The sequence below is a fragment of the Calidris pugnax genome, unplaced genomic scaffold, assembly GCF_001431845.1.
Source record: "Calidris pugnax isolate Ruff unplaced genomic scaffold, ASM143184v1 scaffold132, whole genome shotgun sequence".
NCBI classification, from domain to species: domain Eukaryota; kingdom Metazoa; phylum Chordata; class Aves; order Charadriiformes; family Scolopacidae; genus Calidris; species Calidris pugnax.
In genome coordinates this window covers 1,551,913-1,566,181 of record NW_015090910.1, presented here as the reverse complement: position 1 = coordinate 1,566,181, position 14,269 = coordinate 1,551,913, and the positions used below count along the sequence as shown (strand labels likewise).

The window sequence follows — 14,269 nt, the reverse complement described above, 5'->3', positions numbered from 1 at the left end:
CTTCAACAAGGCCAATTATGCTTGTCAGTCATCTTAATCCTCACGTAGGAGCTACAGAATTACTGTCAAATTAGGACAACTACTATGTTCCACTCTGGAGGGCATAAACGACCCGTTTCAAGGCCTACCCATGGAAAGAGTGGCATAGTGAAATTCTTGAAACACATAATCTGTAAAACACATAAGCTCCTTCTTTAGGAATGTTAATCTTTCAATTGTCAAAAAAACCTCAACGTACCCAAAGAAAAAACTTCCACTCCTATGTTACGAAGCTCTCTTGCAGGAATTTCAACTTCATCTTGAGCTTTTCCATCCGTAATGACAATTGCTACTTTGGGAAAGCCTTTTCTTGCTCCAGCAGACTCAGTGAAGGTGTTTTGAACCAGGTAATCAATAGCCTCACCTAAAAACCACACCACAAGTTGTGTTTTATTAGGCTTGAATGAATTAGGCTTCAGATTTGAAGCAAATCTGAATTGGAAAATGAGATGCTGAATAAACAGGTTTGTGGGAAATCTGTACCTGTCATTGTGTTGCCTCCTTTGTAAGGTATCCTTTTAATTGCATCAATAAGATCACCTCTTCTGAAATACTGATTTAAATTGAACTCTGTTCTTGTATCTGAACTGTATTGAACAACTCCAACTCTTGTCTTTTCTTCCCCAATGTCAAAAGCTGATACAAGAGCAACCATGAAGTCCAGAATATATCTGAAGTTATTTCTTCCTACACTCCATGAACCATCTACCAGGAAAACTAAATCTGTCATTGCACTTATGGAGCATCCTGAAATCCAGAAAAAAAAATATCTGTTAGCAAAAACTCACATACAAAACTTTTTGTGCAGTTTGACATTATAGGAACATTATGTTGTGTTATCATTTCTGCTTTGCATCTCTATCTCCCCATAACAGCAGAACAAGTTCTTCTGAAACGCCTTTTATCCACAGCACAATGTCTTATGTTAATAGGACTAAGACACTTGAGGACTTGCTCAGTTTAGTTGCATTAAATTCCTAGTTTCGGTACCAACTTTGCACTTTATTTTTTCAATGGGGCTATGAATTCCTTCCATCCCAGTCCCTTTCCAAGTTTCCTTAACTCTGGACGATTTTACAAGTGAATATCTTTGCTAGGTGACACAGGAACACGGTGTAACAGTAAAGGGCCTTAGAGCTAGACCTCACATCTCTAAAATGTCAGGTAAGCTGAAAGACAAAACATCTTACTTTGCAATTGAGCCTCAACCTTCTTCTCCTCTGGTACCCCTGGACCACCTGTCTGAACTGCACAAAGCACAACATAGAGACAATTAATGGAGGAAATCAGGTTAAATTTGTAAACATCAAAGAAAAGCATGCAGGGAATTAGGGACATAAATCTGACATGTCTCAGAACACGAAAACATAAATGCAAGTTACGTACACATCACTGTAGTTATGCATTTGACAACATAGCACTCAGGGCAACACAACATACAGACAATGCAAATAATTAATAATCCTCTATATTTGTACATCTTGTACAGTAATTTCCTGAAAATTAACTGCAACATCCCCAGATGAAATGCCAGTACTACCCCTCTCTAACACACAGGGGAACTCATCGCCATTTTCTTGCCGTTGCGAGACATGCAACAAAATGTGCCATAGAAGACAGTCTGCTGTGCTTAACGCTTTTATTTAATTAAATTTATTTTTGTCTTTACTTAATTATTAAATATAAATTATAAAAATTTAAATTCCATCTTTTATTATGGAATAATATAGATATATTGTGTCACATTTTATTGTCTGAGGAAGGTAGTCAGCCTTTTTTTTTCCCCCCACCCAGTAAACCAGTCAGATTAATTTGTTACTGAGGTCAATGAGAGTCTTCCCCTTGACTTCAGCAGATGCAGTTTACAGAAAGTAGGTTTAGTTCAAAAGAGCCTCCTGCAAAGACACGATATATCCATGTTATGTTACTCTCCTCTTCTCTGCTGCAAATTATCTCTGCTTGTACTAGGAATTATGCTTAATGGAAAAGGGCTGCTCAGATACTACATTTGATCCCAGTTTAGGTATGTGGCAATTCCGGTTGAGGAACTGGAACTAAGCCAAGTTTTGTGGATGACCACTTCATTATCTTATGCAGTCCTCTAATTGTTATTACGGGTACTTACTTGTCAATTGGCCAAAAACAGGTAGACTCTCCTCGCTGTCATCATATGAAGTTATTGATACAACATACTCTATGTCAGGTGTAAGATCTGATATGACAGTTTGGGTAGTGCTAGGTGAAAGAGTAAACTCTTTAGTAGGCCCATCTGCAATAAATATATAAAACAGTTAATGCAGCCTTTAAATCCCGTAATATCAATGACAAGAACAGAGAATCACCTATCTATCTAAATTCCAATGAGAACTTTAGAACAATACACTTCCTTTTTTCCTGAAGTACCAATTTTGAAACGTGAAACTTCAAACTAACCTGTTTTCAATAGTGAAAAAAAAAAATTCTGCAGTGTTTTATAGATTCCAGGAACTTTGAAACTTAAAACGCACACACAACATGTACTATCATCTAACAAATCACGGTCCAGCTCTGATCCAATCTCTCTTTTATGCTGATTATCTCTCAAAGGGCAATAGAATAATGGGTGTCTGCAGCATTGCCTGAGACATGCAATAATTCCCCTGGGAGAAGCACCTGGATGAAGCACAATACAACTCTTCTTCTAACTTTAAGGTAAAGAAGAGGAGCAGAGTGATGAATCTGCCTCCTTTTTGCTCCTTGCAAAGGAAAGGCATCCAGAATTTATTACTTGCAGCCCCCAAAGGATAAATGCTATGGTAAGAAAAAACTCCAACTTGGAACAATCACTGCTCCTCCCTGTGTGCTCTTTGCTGCTGTCCAGTCTCCAGCACAAACTCCAGGGAGACGTCAATGGCTACTCTCATACTTAAGCTAGATATAAGTGAAAATAAACCCCAGTTTTCCAAAAATTTAATGACATATAACAGAATTTCAATGCACTCACCATTTGTTGGGACCACTGTTATCCTGTAACCCACTATTGCATCTGGTGGCCTTTTCCATGACATTTGAACATTACGTTCATCTATAATTGTAAAATTCAAGTCTGACGGTGGATTAACTGCAAAAGATTTATAGCAGGTGGATGTTTATAAATTTGAACAAGCTTTGGCAAATGAATAAATAAAATAATGTTGAGCAAAGCTTACTAAAATTGTCTTTGCATAAATTTGTTTCCAACAAATATAAAGATATGTTGTTGGAAAAAAAGAGTAAAATAAAAGCTGACAAAATATGACAAAACATCAAAGAGTATACGCATTACAGAGGACAGCACAGAACATATGTTTCTTGAGTTGCCAAGACATTCAAGAATGGCCAGCAAAATCAAGCACAATAGAAAACACATTTGGGTACATGTACAATGAGTTCACAGATAATCACCACATAATGCAAACATTTCACATAACAATTAAAGGAAATTTTTTACATGCTGGGTGCAATCCGTAGAAGCATGCCAAATCACAACCTGCTCACAATACCATGAGATCATTTAGGACATCGAGAACACAGTACTCTTCTTAATTAGACATCAAAGAATTGATCGGCTTTTTGATATAGTCTCTGCATAGCCATATTTCTTATCAATTTCACTGAATGCGGAAACTTGGCAGAGAAAAAAAAGGTATTCTAAAGAATACTGGAAAAGATTGGGCATTTAATGATCCGTAAAACAATTTCTGTTGGGGTCTAGATATGAATATACATGTAAAATGTATATCAGTAATAACGATATACTGATGTATCGTTTTATTTCAAAATAGGGACAGCTCCACCCCTTTGTTCCTGGAAGCCACTAAAGTGACATACTTTGCATATGGCTGCAAAGAACTCAGGAACGAAGGATAATAAATGGGGTTAGCAATGATTGCAATTTGCTGAAATATTTGAGCTGATGTGAAAGTTCACAAAAAAAAAAAAATAAGATTCTCCCCGTTTACACCAGATTTCTGTACAATTTCAGAGGTGTAAACTGCTGGTTTCATGTTCCCTTTGCAGCAGGTGTACCCATACTAGTAATAGCATTTTAACATAAAATGCCAGTATGGTTCCAAACAACACAATGGTTAATTATGAAAAGACAACATCAAAGTATATTTATGGACATTTATTTTACAGAACTTATAGAAAACAGCAAGGAGGGCACCAGTGACCTGAACAAATGACTGCAAATAAAACTTGTAGGAGCTGATGACAGAAGTAATTGAACAGTACAGAGAGAAATAGTTTACATACACTATTTTGCAGCATCATGCATATGTAAATGAAATGTTGATTATTATTTTTTTAGCTTCCCATGATGGACAAAAGCCTCCATGTACAAGGTTCATTACACAAAGACGTTTCATAAATATTTTATAATGATATTCTCCTTGTAAAATCGTCATGCTCATTCATGCAGTATTTTACTGACTCACTGTCAGTGCATGGTAGGTGTATTATATATTATTGTTTAAATAGGTCTACAAAGTAAGATTAGATTCAGCCATACTTTCCTTAACTACTTGCGAGACCACTTTGCAGGCATTTTTAACAGACAGATCTTCTCTGTTTCCTGGAAGATCTCCAGCACATGTCAGATTTTGGTTCAGTTTTAAACATAATTTAGAGAGCAGATAAAGGAATAAATGCTAGAATGTAACATTTATGAAAAGACATTGTCCAATTGCAGTAAGTACCGCTGAGTTCAAAAAAAACCTGGCAACCAATTGTGTAGGCAGTTTGTTGGGGTTTTTTTCCTTCTAATTTACTCTAATTTCCAACCATAGGATAATATGGCTTTGTAATACTGATACAATAGATACGCTAGTATTGGAGTAAATGTTATTTTTCCTATTGTCCATACACAGGCAGTGAGATTAGAGCATTAACCTGCATGCACGGTTTATTCCTCAGACAGTCAATAAGTATCACAACGCTAGAGACAGCAGGGTAGTCACTTAGTGTCAAAATCATGCAACGTGTGTTAATAGTAAAATACATCCAGGGGATAAGAATATCATTATAAAATATTGTTTCAGTAGCAATGGCTCAGGACAAATTTAATGCAAAGGCAGAGACAACTGACCTGAGCATGCTTTTTAAAAAAAAAAATTCAGTACATGGAAAAAATAGCACCACCAACCTTGCAAGTAAATTGGCATGTTGCAGCAGAGACTTTGGGCTTTAGCTGCTGAAGGACAGCAGCAGCCCAACTTGTTGATATCCAAATGACCGGATTCCAGATAAACTGAAAAAACTGACTGTGAGGAAAAGGCTTTAACATTGTAAAGGTTTTTTTTTTTTTAATCCGTTTCATGAAAATTCAGATGTGGATCTTGGCAGGTAACGAGGACAGCCCATAGAGAGATAAGTGGCGTATCCGTTCATCCAGGTGCTCACAGCCTTTTAGAAGAGCGCTGCAGGGGACCTCAGAAAGTCCCCCTACTCCGTCCCACGGCTGAGACACGATCAGCCATCCCATGTCATTCCTGACACGTTTGCTTAGATCATCCCTAAAGCCCCCCACTGTTGGCAAGACCACCAGGTTCCACTCCCTTTACCATGGTCACGTTATCCCCCACACCTAACCCCACTCTTGGTGGCTGCTCTCTAAATCCATTCACACTCAGCCAGCGGTTGGCTTAGCGAACTCCAGCACTGGATACTTTTCCCATTGAAACCAACAAGGAACCTCGCCCGAGTCAAAAAAAAAAAATCCAGTTTGGATCCAGTGTCGTCAAAACATCTTCCAGATGATCTTTGGATACTCAACAGAGCCTACGAAACATCCCCAGCCATCTCGTGGGGAAGACTTCACCCCTGTGACCCTGGCTGCAGGGAGAGGACGAACCACGGTTACAGGACTCAGAGCAGTGAGTCCACCTGAAGCACAGCAAAACGTTTTGCTGATAAAACCCTTATTGTGACAATCCCAGGGCAACTGTTACTCTGCCCAATTGAATTTTTTTCTTCCAGAGGGGAATTCACCAGCAGGAAGATAACACATCTGCAAAACGGAATCCAGCCAGACTCCCAGGAAAAAAATTCCCCCTGGTTGGGGTGGGAGTTAGTCCCATTGCAGGGACAAACCTTAAAACCCCACTCTACCAAGGCTGATGCATGAGAGCAGCTTTACTCAGGCAAGTGGTCTCGATGTGGGGCTACTTGCCTAAGTGAAGTTGCCCCTATGGTGCTCAGTCTGACCCTGTGCCCACCAAAACCCACCCCAAACCTCTCGCTGGCCTGCCAAGGTCATGACGGTAACGCTTCATGGTGTTACAGTATTGCCTTAATGCCATGGAAATGTATGGCTCCCCTACAGCTTTCCAGCATAGGAAAAAAAAAATAATAAATCTTCTGTATGACAATAACGTTTGCGCAGTGTTAATTGCCACCACTCTTAGAACTACATGATAACTTCCTCCATCAAATGTGCACAAAGGAAAGACAAAAATCAGCCACAATATACTCAATTCATTGCCACTCCTTGTGTTCGATATACGTATAACAGTGTATTTTCTGAAGAAAAAAAAATATAGAGCAAGGTATCTTTCTCATGCTAAGTATGTCTTATACCAACTTGAATTAACAGATAATACAAACCTAATATACCAAAGTCTACAGGTTTTTTACCGATAACACAATGTGGCTGCTAGAAGATCCCAATGAATATCTTAATAGGAGAGAATTCAAATATAATCAGAAGATCACGTAATTTAAATCTAGAACCAGGCTCAAAAGTGGTATCACTTGGAAGCAGCTGCCACCCACAATCCCTACGTGAAATAAAACCTGTACATCCATCACTAGAAAAGACCTGCTCTAATTAGCATGTGAAATAAGATGTTAGCCCATGTTAAAATAACATACAGGCCACGGAAGCTGAAGAGTAAGTCCAGCCTTGCTCTTCCTGAGATAAGCCCTGCTGAGGCTGGAAGAGGTCAAAACGCCTTTGCTTCGAACAACAGCAGGAAAAACAGAGAGTTATTTATGTATATACACATTTCAATTTCACACATCAGTCCACATGGATCTCCCTCTAGGAACTTGGAAATCAAGAGCTAGTTTCTTGAAAAGACAGAAATTGGACACCAAAAATGCAATAAAATAATGGTCCTACCAACCAGTTCCAAAGCTGAATAGGTGGCTAGTTTTCAAAGTTTCAGCTCTTCTGGACCATTTCTAAACCATTCAACACATGCTTTATTACATGAGAAACTTCCTAATCCTCTATAACTGCCATTATTTGTCACTCATTGTACTGCACGTCCTGGAGTCAGATTTTTCACCTGACAAGCCTTTTCCACATAATGTTTGGCTCAGTCGCATCCTCCCTCCCTAACTCCAGCCTGGAAAACTACAAAAGACTTCTCTAGGTCTGAACCAGTTCCTGAAACACTGAAAAGTCAGCATCTTCATACGCTCCGTGAGGTCACACAGCACCAATGATTCCCTCATTCCCTTCCTGTGCCTTTGAAAATCCCTCTGTATGAGGAAACACAACACTGCACAAGCCATGACATCATCCCAGCGTCACCTCGAGATTATAACAGTTTATTTGCATGCTAATCTACTTCGCTTAACTGTTAATAAAATAATGGAAAAAAGAAATCTTATCTAGCAAAAGGACACAGATTTCCCCTTGGGTCTTTGTGATCACAGATGGAAAAAATAGTGTGAGAGAAAGTAAATCTTGACAGGAGGACACACATGGAATGCACTGGAGTGCTGCAGTGCTGGACTAAAAAAGGCAAGAAACGACGCAGAGCATCAACCGTAGCATCATGCGCAAAGAAGTTTAAGCTGAGAGAGAGACGTCAGAAGGATTGCAAAATAAAAGGAGAATTTTACCCTAAAAGAAAAGTGAAAAAATGCTGAGCACGAAAAGAGATTATCTTCCTTGTCCAAGGTAAACAAATAACTTCCCCAGCGAAATGCCATGGATGCATTTAGACTATATGTTGGTTTTACCCCCTCTACTGCTGCAGCAAATGCCCCAGAAACCCCTGTGCTGCTGTGTCTCCCCAGAAAAGCTCTAACATCCTTACTGCAGCTCCCTCCCTCGCCAGCAGCAACAGGGCAGGGCTCTGGGGAAGGACTCGCAGAGCAGCCGTGATGCTGACCAAGAACCAGCTTCATCCTGGAAGATTTAGGAATCTCTCAGCAGCAGCATCAGAAAAACACCAGATCTACTCCCAGGGGAAGCTGAAAAATGAAAGCTGAAGGAAGGCAGAAAAATAGAACTAAGTTTTTCCTTCCCTCTGCTTTCACTCCATCTTCCCACTCCACATCAACAATCTTTTACCACATCAAATGACCCTCTCCCTCATCCTCCTCTCACTTTTTCATCCCACCAAGTGTCTACCCACACCTCAGGGAAAGAAAATTCAAACTGCGCCTCTTGGGAACAACCCAGAGAGGGCCAAAGGAACAAAAACAAAACAAAGGATGGCAAAAAACGAAAGAGACAGATACAGGACTGACTGGTGGGGGGACAGCTTTGCCACAATGTGATCTGAAAGCTGGAAAAATAGACAAAAGGACAACTGTCCACAGGAGAAAGTCAGTTTCATAGATAGGATTTAAGCTGTAAAGCTACCAGAACTAATTTAAGTAAGATCCAACGTGCAATTTACAGTACGATGCCAAATTGAAGCACAAAATTAAAACAGTGCAGGATGAAGAGTATAGCGCAAATAAAAAACACACTGCAAAAAAACTCTACGAAAGCAATTCCCACCGGTGCAAGTGCGAAGATACTCCTGACTGTGACCTTCCATTTCAGCACCACCATTTCTCACTGTACCTCCTACTCAAGACACTTTTTTGCTCTTTTTTCAAAACCTTGGAGCTAGGAGAAGTTTCTCGTAGAAACCCGACCACTGTAAACTAGGTATTTTGTTCAATACACATTTCCAAATGCAGAGTAATGTTAAGTCCTGCCCAGAAGCACCCAGCAACTCACAAGATCAGGCTTTGTCCACTCTTTTCCTTAGCAATGGTGCTTCCTTCAACATCACATCTAAACAAACCTGGTCAGCATGTCTGGCCACACATCTAGTTTCGTTGTTATAAAATCACTGTGCACTTCTCCAAATACATTTGTGTCGCCTTCATTAACAGAACTCAAGCTACGACTGGTTTAGTCCACACTACAGCTACATAAAACACCTTCACTTACATTTTGAAATAATCTACCCCTTACACGAAACCAGTGGTGCGGGACAACAGCAACGTTACTCCAGCTCTGAGAGAGAGCTCCTTCCTAAGATGGGGAAGGACACACAAACACATCCACTCCCTTCCTCCATCAACACCATACACTTTCCCTGCCCCGGCGGTGTCCTGCATTTCAAACGCAACTCTGAAATGACTTCAAATGACCTTTTTTCGGTTCCTCAGCCAACAACAACGCGGCACAACAGGGAGGCAGCAGGCTGATCCTCTCCTAGGGTGACCAGATGCTGCACCACGGGCAGAAATGTCATCTTTTTTCCAGAAAGCCAGTGTACTTTTTATATCTGCATGCCCCAAGCAAGCACTGCTGCCGGGGAGGTGTCCCAGATGTGTCTCTGACACGCCAGGCTTTTAGTAGCCATCAGCCAAGGTGACCAGGTCCAGACACAGGAGTTTGCAGCAGGCCACGATCCAAGAATTTGTTTCAGTTCAATACAGAAAGACGAGGAAAGGAAGAAAAAATAAACCACCCTGAATTAGCAGACCCTGGCTTCTGGGTGTTTTTCTTCCAGCAAATCCAGGGGAGCTCTCACCCAGTGGTTGGGTTCACCCTACGATGGAGTCAGGTCCCAGAGGTCAGATCAAGTCATTTCAGCGCAGGACATTCGCCATCTCTATTTTCCCCTGGCAGAAGTATCGTCACCACGACCGAAGCCACGCAGCTCACACAGAAGGCAAGAGGGGAGCTCGCCCCCACGCTTGCTGCCAATCCACCGTGGAGGCCAAATGAACCAGGGACAGGCCATTTGGAGCCACTCCATGGCAAGCGTGATGGCCCCAATGGCTCTCCCCAGGTCTTCGTCCCTGCAGCTGAAGGCAGGACACTGAGGTTGAGACACCTCAATGTCCATGGGGACTGGGCCAAGGCCCTGCAAGGAGGAGGAGAAGGAGAAGACAGGCCTCTTTGGGGGTGACGGCGCCACATGCACACCCCAGCCGCCATAGCAAGACCTGGCCCAGACCCACCACCCTTCGGCAGTGCCCAGGACATATGTCATGGCGCTGGCAGCATCTCCCTGGAGGTGTCCCCAAGGTGAGATCCACCACGGAGGCTGATGTGTCCCCGAGGGAAGGTGAGGCCAGCCCAGGGCTCGGCTGGGGGTCGCCCGGTCGAGCAGGGAAGGCCGCTGTGCCGGGGGGCGATGGCAGAGGGTCCAGCCCGGACAAAACACACAGGCGCAGAGAGCCAGACTCTGTGGGAGCATTTTATTTCAGAGTTGTGGGTTTGTTGGGTGCTGCTGGGTTCTTTTCGTTTCCTCTCTCAACATAACTAATCGAGACTCTACAGCACGGAGCCCAGCCATTCTCCGTCCGTCAGCGGGGCAGCGGCCATGCCGGGCTGCCCGCCGGCGGCAGCCATGGCAGGGGGCTCCTCGGGGGGCCCAGGTGGCCACGCTGGCCGGTGGCCCGTGTCCTGTCTGCGGGACGGTGTGGACAGCACACCCGAGAGACAGAGAAGAGGGAGTTACGGTCCGGCTGAGGAGCCGGGAGAAACAGAACACAGAAGGAGCTGGGCAAGGAAGGAGAGGCGTTTCTCTGAAGGAGAGAAAGAGAGAAGGCGAAGGTAGTTACACTCAAAAAAAAACAGAGAGGGAGAGAGCCGGTAGCTCGAGGCTGGTTGGGAGGTTTGGTGGTCAACGGGGACAACGGGGGGCAAGGGGACCGGGAAGGGGAAGGTTACCTTCAGCCTCGATGGAGGAGAGGAGGGCGGCTGCACACAGAGCAGCGACTGCCGAGCACAGCGCTGTCTTCATTTCTGCCCTTTCAGATCACAACAACATGAATGAATCTGCAGTGATGGGGAGGGGAAAACAAAAAAAAAAAAAAAAAAGAGAAAGGAGAAGGAAATGATACGCGTGGATTAGAGGATTGCGTGGGTGTATTCATGAAACATAAAAAAAGACGAACCGTGGATTTCACTTTGTTCCCTTATCCCCAGCCCCCCACCCACGGGACCAGGTTGAAACCTCTAGACTTGAAAGCCGTCCAAGAGGATGACAGACCTGCATGACTAACTGGAGAGTCTCGTCTCGCAATAATGTGCCTTTTGTTGCTGAACCCTTTCCAATCATGGTAAGCACCCGCGGCTTTAACCTACTCGGGGTTAATTTGATCAAGGAAGCGTGGTGAAGATCCGAGCCTCCGCAGGGGCAGGAGCCAGGAGGGAGCTCCATGACTTCATCGCCGAGTGCGATGATAGCTAATTCAGAGGTCATTCCTGCCTTGGATCAACTAAATGGCTCTTTCAGCTGGGGATTTTATTCGGCTCCTTTTTCATAACTGCTGAAGCACTTAGTTAGCTGTGTTTTAGTGGTCTCAAGGCAGCTTGGAAACTGTAATAAAACTTTTTTTGGAGGGGTTCTGCCTACAAATGTGCTATTCCTCATTTCTTGAAGGTCTGAAATAGATTATACAGAAGTGTGTGTAACACAACTGAAACTTGACACGTCTGTCTAGCCATGATGTTTCAACATCTGATAATTCATTTACACGTCCTGAGAGAAAATAGATTTAAAAGACACTGTAAAAAGCAGGCAGGCAAAAGAGTCTCACAATCACTGCAGGTTGTCTAGCAAAACTGGTGAGATTAGGCCAAGTTAGTGGTTCCTAATTGCAAGCAGCTATCCCTTCCTAACTATATACTCTAGCTCATGTCAAATCACCCCAAATTCCTCCAGCAAAACTTCCAAATTTCCTTGTCTAAGTAAGGGCTAATATGAACAGTCCTCACCACATACGCACATAAGTGTTTCTGAAGTCTGGGGTTTTCTAGCTTAGGAAGTAGGGGAGGGGTAATTTGTTTGAATAAAGTCATAAATGCATCATATATCATAATTAGGCTGGAGGAAAGAGAATTCCAAAAGCAATTAGGCAACAAGTTTTATCGGGAAGGTGCCAAGAGCAAAACAAAAGAAAAATACATAAATCATTAGCCCGCAGAAACAGCTGAAGGGGAAAATAATATTCTTCTGCCACCTAGAGAACTAACCAGCAAGGCACATCGAGACGCTACGGAGATCCAGGAATTTCCCAGTTACTGACACTGAACTTTTAAAAGGCTTCTGCCGGGCAGCTGTATACACTCGCCTCAGCCAAATGCCTTTACTGCACAGAAAAACACCAGGAGCTCAAAGGAAAAACTAAGCAATGGTTTCAGCCCAGCGATACCTCCGGTGGGTAACAGAAGAGTAATACTGACTGTAAAGACTCCCTGACACTAACACAAGACAGACCAAGGTTAGCATCAAATTGTCCTGAAAGCTCCAAAATCAATATCACTGCTCCCTCCGCGTGGGAAACAGCCACCCCTGAGCACATCCACCCCGGTCTGCAGCCAGTTTCTGCGTCGCCTAAACTCAATGTAAATGGACTTTTTTGTCCCAGAAATCTCGTGTGGGCTTGGAGTGCCATCTTTTGATCCTTCTCAAGAGCAACCGAAATCAATCACCTCACAAAGGCACCTAGTTCACTTCTGCTGCAGGTCTACCATTTCTGATATTGCTCTGGTTGGTTTTTTTTTTTCATGAAGTAAAATGTCTCAGCCAAACCATTCGTTCGCCCACCTAGAAACACTTCCTTTCCTTCTGGCAAACTTAGGGGTGTGCAGGCAAGCCTGGAGGCGGCAGAGGAAAAGCTCCTCTCTCTCTCTCTGGCTCAAGAGGGACACAAACAGACTTCGTGTCAGGACTAAAGGTTTTCTCATTGATCTTTAGAGACCACTTTAAAAAAAAAAAAAAAAAAAGCGGGCTTCTTTCACCAGTGCCCCCCCAATCTCACCCTAATTCAGCTACCAACGCTTAGCCACAGCATCTCCAAACCGCCCAGTGCAGCATAGATACCGCTTTCAAAAAGAAAAAGAATAACCTAAACCAAAAGAAAAAAAAAAAACCAAAAACAAAAACACGAAAAAACGAAAAAACCACTAACTATTAAAGGGTATTAAAAAAAAAAAAAAAAAATACCAAACTGGAAAGGTGAGAAAGCATCACCGGCAGCTGCACACCCAAAGGAGGGAAGCCAGAGCTCCTGCCAAAGCTGCAGGCGTAGCCTGGAGCCTCCGGACGGAGGGACCCCCTGCCACCGGGACATCATCGCCACCGGGACATCATCGCCACCGGGACATCGGGACACCGCCACCGGGACATCGGGCCACCGCCACCGGGCCATCGGGACATCGCCACCGCTACCGGGCCATCGCCACCGCCGCCTCCCCCTGCCCTCCCGCCCGGCTCCCCCCTGCCTCCCCCGGGGCCGGAGGGCCAGCAGCCCACCTCGGGGGGCTCCTCTGCTCCGCCGGTCCCCCCCCCCGCCTGCAGGGACAGACGGACGGACGGACAGACGGACGCTCCGTCCCCCTCCCCGTGCCAGCCCAGCGCTGCCCGAGGTGCATGAGAAGGGGCTGCCCGGCCGGGACAAGGCGACGCGGGGCGGATGGGGGGGTGTCCAGCCGAGGGGAGGGCAGGGGACACCCCCCGGCTCCTGCCGCGGGCACAGACCTTGGGGGGCGGCTGCAGGGCGGCGGGGGCAGCTCCTCCGGCGGTGCCTGCAGCAGCAGCAGCAGCAGCCGTCGGGCCCGCAGGAAGGGAGGAGGAGGAGGAGGAGGAGAAAGGATGAAGCTCCGGAGGCACCTTGTGGAGGGGAGGAGGCGCCTGGGGTTCCCGTAGCTCCCGGTGCGAGGGGTCCGTCTGGGAGGACTCGCCTTAACGAAAAAACCACTAACTATTAAAGGGTATTAATAAAAAAAAAAAAAAATACCAAACTGGAAAGGTGAGAAAGCATCACCGGCAGCTGCACACCCAAAGGAGGGAAGCCAGAGCTCCTGCCAAAGCTGCAGGCGTAGCCTGGAGCCTCCGGACGGAGGGACCCCCTGCCACCGGGACATCATCGCCACCGGGACATCATCGCCACCGGGACATCGGGACACCGCCACCGGGACATCGGGCCACCGCTACCGGGCCATCGGGACATCGCC

The 14,269-nt window shown here is 44.6% G+C and overlaps 1 protein-coding gene across 1 annotated transcript in view; it reads right to left on the bottom strand.

Moving 5' to 3' along the window:
• Positions 1-14,269, bottom strand: part of COL12A1 (collagen, type XII, alpha 1) — a 121,089-nt gene that overhangs the window by 106,183 nt on the left and 637 nt on the right. Inside the window, exons 2-7 of the mRNA XM_014949335.1 lie at positions 10,979-11,086; positions 3,023-3,139; positions 2,165-2,308; positions 1,230-1,286; positions 523-786; positions 239-403 (exon numbers count right to left, since the gene is read on the bottom strand). Coding sequence (XP_014804821.1) covers positions 239-403; positions 523-786; positions 1,230-1,286; positions 2,165-2,308; positions 3,023-3,139; positions 10,979-11,051 — 820 coding nt within the window. The 5' untranslated portion in view covers positions 11,052-11,086. The remainder of the gene's footprint in view (positions 1-238; positions 404-522; positions 787-1,229; positions 1,287-2,164; positions 2,309-3,022; positions 3,140-10,978; positions 11,087-14,269) is intronic.